This window comes from Asparagus officinalis, chromosome 1 (genome assembly GCF_001876935.1).
Source record: "Asparagus officinalis chromosome 1, Aspof.V1, whole genome shotgun sequence".
Lineage (NCBI taxonomy): Eukaryota > Viridiplantae > Streptophyta > Magnoliopsida > Asparagales > Asparagaceae > Asparagus > Asparagus officinalis.
In genome coordinates, this window is record NC_033794.1 from 24,877,388 (window position 1) to 24,887,734 (window position 10,347).

General features: G+C 34.2%; 1 protein-coding gene across 3 annotated transcripts; it reads left to right on the forward strand.

Moving 5' to 3' along the window:
• On the forward strand, nucleotides 1,155-8,688 carry LOC109821615 (ATPase family AAA domain-containing protein 1-like). Of its 3 annotated transcripts, none has more exons than XM_020387802.1 (6): nucleotides 1,155-1,458; nucleotides 2,346-2,646; nucleotides 4,194-4,352; nucleotides 6,517-6,812; nucleotides 8,155-8,363; nucleotides 8,458-8,688. In XM_020387802.1, the coding sequence occupies exons 1-6, from the start codon at nucleotides 1,270-1,272 to the stop codon at nucleotides 8,459-8,461; spliced, it is 1,158 nt and encodes a 385-aa protein (XP_020243391.1). In that variant the 5' UTR covers nucleotides 1,155-1,269; the 3' UTR covers nucleotides 8,462-8,688. The 3 variants fall into 3 exon arrangements, with proteins under 3 accessions (XP_020243391.1, XP_020243387.1, XP_020243382.1); XM_020387798.1 differs by having other exon boundaries at nucleotides 1,156-1,458; nucleotides 8,454-8,688; XM_020387793.1 differs by having other exon boundaries at nucleotides 1,156-1,458; nucleotides 8,155-8,688.

The window sequence follows — 10,347 nt, forward strand, 5'->3', positions numbered from 1 at the left end:
TTAGAATAAAAAAAAAACTACCCATTGAAAAACACATATTCACACAAGAGTATTGCGTACGAACAACAAATTTACACGCACATTGAATCGTTAACTTGTGATAGATTGTTATATTAATTAAAAGGAGAGAAATATTAAAAAATATTTAAATATATATAAAGCAAATAAAAATCATAAATATATATATTATATTCATATATATATCATGGGAAAAGTTTGAATCTAACGGTGAACACCCATAGGGCTCCACCTAAAGGACGCCCTAAAATCACATCCTTTTCCTAATATTTTTCTACGATCCGCTCCCGTTTGAACGTTGATCTATACGTTCTTAACTCCAACACACTATTTGGGGTAAACCCTCGTGTTTTGAACATTCGTTGAGTCGGTTCCCAAAAAGTTCTGTTCATTTCGAAACGTTAAAAATTGCGGCGAGTGATGAAAGGTCAAAAAACATGACGGGTTCACCTCCAAAACTTAGTGTGTTTGAGTTTAAAGAAGTGATAGATCAGAGTTCAACGGAGCGGATCGTAAAAATATTTTAAGGAATGATGTGATTTTTTAGACCGCGTCTTAGGTGGGAGCCATAGGGTGTCACTTAGTTTCACTTTTCCCATATTTATATTATATATATATATATATATATATATATACTTTGTCACGTGCTATGCGCACGCGCACGATACCTTTTGGTCAAGTATACGCCTTTGATGAAAAATAATTCTCCCTGCCTTATGTCTATAATAGAGAAAATTCAACTAGAACAAGAGCACGTCATGCTGAAAATAATACTCACCATACGTAGGGAAGATAATATTTCCTGAGACGGGCAAGATTGACCTAAATTAACCAAGCACGTGATATAATTTTATCAGAAAATGTAAAGAGACCGCGATAGAAGTATTAAAGTGAAATGAGATTCAAAAACTTTGGTGTGTCAAACTATCAGGTTAAACTAAAGTTGGAGGCATTAAAATTAAAAATTACCGAAGTGAAAATGAGTCTGATAAATATGGTCCAATTGTTCAATGCAACCAGGCCGAAGCCTGATTAATCTTGCTGGCCCTTACAACTTGCAAAGTCTGAGCCCAGTCCAATTGGGCCGACGACGAATCCGTTGACGTCTACGTTTTCCCCATATATCGTCTCGTTCCTTCGTCGGGGGCAAGCCAGAAACTATCAAAGGAAACGCATTAAAAAAAACCCCCCAAAAAAGCGGGGAAATCCCAAAAACGAAAAAAAATATCAAGGAAAAAAAGAGGGTTAGCTATGGGAGAGACGAGGTTCTTGCAGGAGCTTGTCCTGTACGCGGCGAGCGCTGCGCTGAGCTGCCTCGTTCTCTTCGCCGGACTCCGGCAGCTGGACCCTAATCGAGCGGCGTCGAAGAAGGCGCTGGAGCAGAAGAAGGAGATCGCCAAGAGACTAGGTCGACCGCTTATTCAAACCAATCAATACGAGGTTTTAATCGACTCAATCTCATCAATTGCTTCGTTTGGGTTTTTTTTAAAGAATTGGTTAGGTTTAGATTCTTTGCTGTTTTAGGATGAATTGTTTGAATAAACCAAGAAAAATCCTTCTTTTTTCGATTAATTCTCACTGATTTGCGTAAATTTAGAAAGTTTGTGCAGTGAATCCGTGGAAATGGCTGTAGAAACTGGATGAGGTTATCTATGTGCAGGATATAGATGTCATATCCAGTCTATTGACTGGGCAAGCTTAGGTTGTGGGTAAAGCTGCAATTTTAGTTACTGTATTAAATTCTTAGAGTCTTGATGATGAGTGTAAACCCTAATAGTGTGCAATTTTAGTTGCTCTATTAAATTCCTAGAGAATTGATGATGAGTGAAAACCCTAATAGTAATCTCAGAGCATTGTATGTGGTATATCTTCTTTACATGATTCTACTTAAGCTGTCTGGCTTACTTTTATCTTGCCCTACTAATTATTCGAGTTTTACAACATGTCCTATCAATTAGAGTAGCAACCAATGTCGGAACTAATCCCTAAAGCCTTTTGATCAACAGATCCATGGAAAGCTATGCGACTTGTCATCTAAAACTTAACTTCCTGAATCACAGTATCATGTATGACCTTACAAAAAACCCTGTAGTGATCATTCATGAAGTTATATAGATTCATGCAATGTGCTGCTGGAGATCCGATATGTTTATTGTGTACATTACATGAAGGCGGTATATATTTCTGTTCTCTGTCATTTGTGTTGTGTCTTGTAATAGTTTTCTTTTTAAATTTTGCATTGTTTGTCTTTTGTAACTCTTATGTATAAATTTGCGCCTATATTGTTTTCATTACTTGTTCTGACATCTTTTTTGCTTATTTTACAGGATGTAATAGCTTGTGATGTCATAAATCCCGATCATATTGATGTTGAGTTTGAGTCTATTGGAGGTCTGGACAAAATTAAACAAGCATTATTTGAACTGGTCATTCTTCCTCTGAGGCGACCTGAATTATTCGCACATGGAAAGCTTCTTAGTCCACAAAAGGGAGTTTTGTTATATGGGCCTCCAGGAACTGGAAAAACAATGCTAGCAAAGGCTATAGCTAAAGAGTCTGGAGCGGTTTTTATTAATGTGAGGGTATCTAATTTGATGAGTAAATGGTTTGGAGATGCTCAAAAGCTGGGTAAGTTAATTACAATAAGGAGATGCTCAAATCCTAAAGTTATGATATCTATGCTAGTCATGGTAAGAGTTGACGTTTCATACAACTAGAATTAGAAAGTAGTTGTTTGTTGGGCATGACACATTAGATCCTATTCGATATAGCGACGAGCATATGAAATTACAAACAAGTACCAGGTGGAAGAATATGTGTTATATTCTCGTGGGTAACCATGAACTTTAGTCCCATATAATCCTGAATGTGATCCAGAAATATCGTCTACTTAATTCAAATGTGTAGGCTCCAGTATCGCCCGGAATCTGTTACTTCATGAATCGTTCTATCATATCTGTTGAGTTCCCTTTTTCNCCCCCCCCCCCCCCCCAAAAGCAAAAAAAATCAAAAAATCAAAAATCAAAAAAATAAACACACAAAACAGTTATAAGGAGTTGTGAGTTGTGGAGTTCCATATTCTTGGAGCTCTGATTATATTTCTTCATGATGTATATATTCTTTGTACCCTTTTGTATGTACTTAACTATTAAAGAGAGGGAAATAGATAGACTGTATAGAGTTTAGATGTTATAAGATATTTAAGCTAATAGTTTAGATTCTGCTGGTACGTTGAACTGCTTTTCTTAACTTAAGCATAGGAGATTAGGGGTCAAACGCAGTTGAGCGGTGATAAACAATATCAGATGAATAATTCTGGAACAGTATCAGGCAGGACTTAGATAAATAATGGAAGATTCTACAAAGTCTGAAATGGTCCATTATGTCAATTTATCATAATAGGTTAGTACTATGTATGTTGGTTTGTGATGTTGTTGAGTTCATATATAAATATAGAAGGATCCAGTATCTACACTTCTCTTCATTCTTCTGTTGCTATGAGGATATAACCGGAAATATTCTACATGTGTGTAATTTAAGGTTATACTGTGGTGACTAGTGAGGTCTACATAAACTCAGAAATATTATATCACTTGATCCTATTGGATTCAATTTTTCAACTCCTGAAGTTCAATAAGTATGAAATAAGATGAGGCAGGCAGATGGAAATTACACAACTCTATTTGATTTTCTTCTGTTAAAAGCATACATCTTCAGAATCAGGTAGGAACTACTACTCTCATACAGATATTTGGAAGAAGCCTTCAAAAGTTTGATATGCACAGTTATTCTCAAGACATAACATTATAAATGTTAAAAGAACACATTTTTGGAGAAATTTTTTACTAGGATTCTAGGAATTCAGACTTCATAATGCACAGTTGCGAGTAGTAACTAGTAAGATAAACTTAGAAATTTTGTGGTGCGGAAGTATTTCACCAGGTTAATTTTGATTCTTCTGCATTTTGAACTATTCAGTCAGGTCATGTCATCTTAACAATTGGAAAAATACATTTTCAATGAGTATGTTTTCTGTGCTGATTTGATGTGACGTTGTTGTAGACTTGAATTTTCTTTTTCTTGTTCACATCTCTGTTGGTTTTCCTGGTAAATACATTTTTTGTCTTATTCTTCTATAATCCTGTGCTCAGTGTCTCTTTGTTGAACTTGTGCAGTGGCTGCTGTCTTCACTCTGGCCTATAAGCTCCAGCCTGCTATCATTTTTATTGATGAGGTTGACAGTTTCTTAGGACAGCGCCGTAATACGGATCATGAAGCCATGACTAACATGAAAACTGAATTTATGTCTCTGTGGGATGGTTTCACTACAGATCGTGAGTATCTGGAACATTTGTTCTTGTATTTATTCATTTTTATGATGCAGTCGACCTATTTAGGAAATCTAGTCATATTTCAATCGTTGGGGTTTTAGTGTGTAATGCTCTTTTTACTAATTCGGTATCTTCCTAAGTTGGAACCCATTATACCCGTGTTACAGGATTAGTATTTGGCTATTTTCAGTGCACAAAAAAGAAAAATAATAATGTGTTTATCCTGAATGTTACATTGTATTTGTAGCAATACCTTTTTTCATATGAGGTTCATTCAATACAAATTTTCCTTGCTGAAATTAGCTGTACATGCATGCCAACTAATGAACCAGTGACATCTCTTTAAACTGATATGTGGCCTCATATGGAAGAAAATTGAGTAGGCCCAAGAATTAGGCTTATTCTAGCTCTTATTTCCCTTCTAGATTTTATGCTGTGGACACAAGCATGGTTGGTTGTTCCCACTTGCCTGTGGATAGCTCACAGCACTTATGATGATTTCCCACCACATGAAACCTAGTTTTAAAAATCCGTATAGGCACCTGCCTAGGCTTCCGCCTAGGCCTAAGCAAACGGTCTTGGGAGAACCTATGGGAAGGTCTTGGAAGAACCTAGGGGAGCATAGGCGGTTATGCGGACTGTAAAGCTTAGGTTGTGGTTTGATTTCCTCTGCTGTCGCCTTCATATTTTTTTGCATAGGTTGTGGTTTAGATTCCTCTGTTGTCGCCTTCATATCTTCCAACTTCCCTGGCCTTCTCCACTGACTCCATACACCTGCTCCACCTCCTCCACTCCTCCAACCTTCAGCAAAATCTCCTCCACCTCCAGTTAAACAATAAAAGAAATCCTTCTATGCTCTGCCTAGTTGGTGTCTAGCGGCGTCTAGTGCTTTATGTAACATTGCCATGAAACATAAATAAAATCATTGTAAGCTTTTATAACTTCTATTCTATTTGTATAATTGCTGGAACATAAAATACACCTTCAATCAAAAGAACAAGGGAGTAGAAATTTTTAAAATTAACATGTTTATGGACATTTAATTATTTTTTGTAATATAATGATAAATGAGTGGTGCATCTCATACTCTGACATGTAACATGATCATGATTCATGAATGAACATATGCGCATCATAAAGCTACTGTGCATGTTTCAAGTCACATGCGTGCATGTGTGGAGGAGAGACATAATTGAAATATTGACTCATCACACACGCACACATGTTTTAAAGAATGTGGACTTACTGTTATTGGCCCTGGAAAATCGTTAGGGCCTGGGCAAGCACAAACACGTTGAACTAAGTGTTGTATTGTGACATGTATAATGAAACAAATTGGTCATGAATGAACATATGCACATCATTAAGCTACTGTACATGTTTCAAAAGTCACATATGCATGTGTGTCATCCGCATGGAGGAGAGACGTAATTGAAATATTCAATCGTTTCACACACAGACACGTTTTAAAGGATGTGGGCTGACTGAGTTACTGTTATGGCCATAAAAACTCTTTAGGGCGTGGGCAAGCCCGAGCATGTTGAATTAATCGTTGCTATTTGGTTGTCCCCTAGAATATTGTGCTCCCCAGGTAACTTAATTATTCTGCTTCGAATTATGACCTACAAGATAAATTTTGGGTAAAAGGTTTGGTGGGTGACTCATTCGTATAGGCATGTTGTTAAAGCAAACTCAAGTACTTTGTGAGAGAGAGAGAGAGGGAGGGAGGGAGGGAGACCAAAATAATAAGGTTGAATAAAGAAGTATTTAGTTAATGGCTAATTTAATATCTAGTCTTTTTGGCTCAAAATGAAAGCTCGCAAAGACTGCAATACATTGATGCGGTGCTATTTCCCCCCCTCCAGCAACTGACTTTGTTTATAAGTTTTATACAGGTGACAACGTTTGTGAATCCAGCAAACTAGTAATGACTTCCAATTCACTTCAAAACCAATTATATGATATCCGGCGAGAAAAAGAGTTCCAATTTTCGACATGCAATTGATGTAGTTTCACATGATATCATATCAGAAATAATAACTGATGTTTTTCCCTATGACTTACTGTTCTTAATTTTTCTTATGTCTCACTTGTGCAAAGTCATATACTTATTTGATCTAAATAGATTATCATGTAGCAGAGTACTTATATATTGTTGTTGTTGCAGAAAATGCACGTGTTATGGTTTTGGCTGCTACAAACCGACCATCAGAACTAGATGAGGCAATACTTAGGCGCTTTCCTCAGGCTTTTGAAATTGGCATACCCGACAGGGGCGAGAGAGCTAAGATACTGAAGGTGATCTTGAAGGGGGAGAGAATAGAAGAGGACATAGATTATGATCATATAGCCCGGTTGTGTGAAGGTTTTACTGGTTCAGATATTTTTGAACTCTGCAAACAAGCAGCCTATTTTCCTGTCAGAGAGTTATTGGAGGAGGAAAAGAATGGGAAGACAACCCAAGTAAGGATTCATGAGACACACACACACACACACACACACACACACACATAGGACTCTTATAGTCTCATTATTGTTTGCTTTTCAGAGTTCAGCTAGGGCTTTAAAAGCTTCCCCTGTTCATGAGTACTCGAGTTCTAGAAGCTTCAGTTACTCATGTCTCTATATTTGTTTAACATTCAGCATAACTAAAGGTAAATTAGGAAAGAACTAGCATTATTGCACGTACAACATATATTAAAAGATAATTATTCTAATTATTGTATAAAAGGTCACTTTAATACCCTAAGGTTTCATCAATTTTTGTAAGGTCTTTTTTATGATATTTGTTCATTTAATATGTTTGATATTTTATCTTACCTTATTCAAAGCTGGCAATTACATATATTTCAATTTGAGTGACGACATATTTTTCCCCAGATAATGTCCCTAATAAGAGTCTTTTTCATATATGATCTTCAGATTATTATATTTAATTATTTTTAGGAAAGTATTTAGATATATTTTCGATAATGTTCACATTAGACCATATTGAAACTCTAATGGCTGTTCTTATTATATTTGTTTATATCCTTTTTTAAAAGTACCTTATCTTTCATATTTATATCTTTTATTATTATAATATACAAGGTAAAAGATCTTTAATTAGTAACCTTTAGGACATCATCATGTCATGTTTTAGAAAGTACTAGAAAAAGAAAGAGAAAATAAAGACATGATGATTTTTTGAGATCTATGATGTTTTAAAGAGTGACAATAAATTTTTGAAAAATGCACCATTACAAATCTTTGTTTATACTCAATGGTCTTTTTAATTAATAACAATAAAATGTATTAAATAGACTTAAATTTTAAATAAATAAAATTGACTTATTCAACATATGGTAGATTTAAATTTCAATTTTTTTCAGATTGCATTGGGTTGAATTTAAGGATTAGATGAAAAATACTACAAGTATTCATGATCTTTTGTTTCACCTTAAAATGTATGTTTATATTATGTTATTCTTACGATACGAATCAAATTAAATAAATATATATTTTTTTATCATGTGCATTATGAACATGCATTTTATTCCGTACCAAAAGAAATAAAACTTACACAACAATATAAATAGAGGATAATAGAACTTATGTTTTGAAATTTTCACGGTTAGCTGCATGAATCTTATTCTTCCTTTGTTAAGTATGTACATCTCCTTTGTTAAGTAAAGTATTACATATTCTTCTTAATTGCTTCAAAGAGTTTGTTTAGGTCTACCTCGATTTTCTCTGTCCCGTTAACTATAACTGGTGCATTCATGCTAATAAAATGAATATGGTTGTTTTTTGCTGCACGTTGTAGATACCTAGAGCATTGAGACAGGCGGACCTAGAAAAAGCTTTATCGACCGTTAGAAAGGTGAAGAAGGGAACAAATGAATACCGCTTGGGATTAAAGTCATCTCCATGGTCAAGGAACACAGAAGCTGATGATGTTGATGATGATGGGCAGGTCCAGAATGCTATTTTGAAGATCTCGGAGATTATGAATCGTATCGTCACCAACAACCAGTCTGAATCTGAACCTCAAGACCCTTAAATCTGTTCTCTTTTCATGACCTCTTTTTTTAATTTTTTTTTTAAATTTTTTTTATTTACTAGTTAGGTAACATGTGAGGATCGAAAGAGGAGGTTGCTGCATATCCTTGAAGTTCCCTTTTGGAATAAAGGAAGCCCTCACTGCTTTTTAGTATTTATGGCTACGGATTGAATACGCTGACCGTATGAATTGCCCTTATCCTTCAGTCTGTATAAATGTATGATTTTTGCATCTGATACTGCTGCATGTATTTTAAACATCAGTTATTAGAAATGATGTGCCTTGGATTCATTTGAATGTTATCATGTACGAAGGGTTTTAGCATGGGTAATATTAGCCATTTTAGAGTTTTTGCGATTTTCTTTTGCTTTTTCCTCATTCGTTATATGTTCTGACAGGGCACTAAAATGTAAGATTGCCAGTTTTCCATTTTCCTTTTTTTTTTTGACTAAATGAGCAAGCTCGTGTTTGGGTTTGTCTTGCTAAATATATGTTGACTTTTTTTTTCTTTTCTTGTCAACTCATTTGTTGATTCTATTTCTCGAGTTAATTATTTGAGTATTTGCTTTGCTTATGCACGTCCTGAGAAGCATATCGCATTTGCCCTTTTTTTGGGTCCTGCTAGTGGGGGTAATCTCCTAGGGGGTGTTAGTCAATTGAGACATTTTCATACGAAGTGGGATAATCGTTAAAATGAAATAATTTTCCGTCAGTGCGATATTTTAGTGGGATAAATATGAATAATTTTATGAAGCTGAATATTTTGATAAAATATCGTGGGATAAATTTTTATAATCATAAAGTATATATTTATGCATTTTGAGAATATAAATACTATTTAAGTATTTTTAAACTTATTATTATTGATTGGTAATTGTTTAGGAGAATGTTATACTATTAAATAACTTTTAGTTAGACTATAAGATATTGACAATTAATATTATAATATATGTTGTAGCATTTTTATTTTGCAATTATAATTATAGTAGAATTGAGGTAGAACTAACACAGTTCGTGTTAGTTCTAATTCATGAATTAGAACTAACACAATTCATGCTAGTTCTAATTTATGAAATATAACTAACACGAACAGAGTTAGAACTAACATGAACACGAAATAGAACTAACATAAACACCAATTAGACCTAACATGAGTTAGAACTAACACGAACACGAAATAGAACTAACACGAACTTTTATTAGAACTAACACGAACTTTTATTAGACCTAACATGAAATTAGACTTAACACGAATTTTTATTAGACTTAACATAAATTAGACTTAACACGAATTTTTATTGGATCTAACACGAAATTTTAAGTCTAATTTCAAGCATGTTAAATTCCTTTTAAGTCTAATTTAAATTATGTTAAGTCTAATTCAATTCTTTAAAGTCTAATTTCATGTTAAGTCCAATTAAATTAGACTTAAAACAAGTTGAATTAGACATAACATGATTTAAATTAGACTTAAAAGGAATTAAATTAGACTTAATATGAATTAAATTAGACTTAACATAAAATTAGACTTAAATTGGACTTAACATGAAATTAGACTTAACATTAAATTGGACTTAATATGAATTAAATTGGGCCGAAATTAGACCTAACAAGAACTCTAAATAGACCTAATACGGACTCTAAATAGACCTAACATGAAAGAATAGATTAGATAAGGGCATTTTGGGGTTTTGTATTTTTTATCCTCTCTCTATGCTTAGTTGGCATATAATAATTGCTAAAAGAAAACTGCAGCACAATATGTCACACTTATATCCTTGAAGTTCCCTTTTGGAATAAAGGAAGCCCTCACTGCTTTTTAGTATTTATGGCTACGGATTGAATACGCTGACCGTATGAATTGCCCTTATCCTTCAGTCTGTATAAATGTATGATTTTTGCATCTGATACTGCTGCATGTATTTTAAACATCAGTTATTAGAAATGATGTGCCTT

What these genes read in the sequence shown, in the direction of transcription:
- LOC109821615 (XM_020387793.1), top strand. Translation starts at nt 1,270, where the DNA reads ATGGGAGAGACGAGGTTCTTGCAGGAGCTTGTCCTGTACGCGGCGAGC. An exon ending in TTCAAACCAATCAATACGAG is followed by an intron (nt 1,459 to 2,345) that starts GTTTTAATCGAC and finishes CTTATTTTACAG; the next exon opens with GATGTAATAGCTTGTGATGT. An exon ending in GGATGGTTTCACTACAGATC is followed by an intron (nt 4,353 to 6,516) that starts GTGAGTATCTGG and finishes TTGTTGTTGCAG; the next exon opens with AAAATGCACGTGTTATGGTT.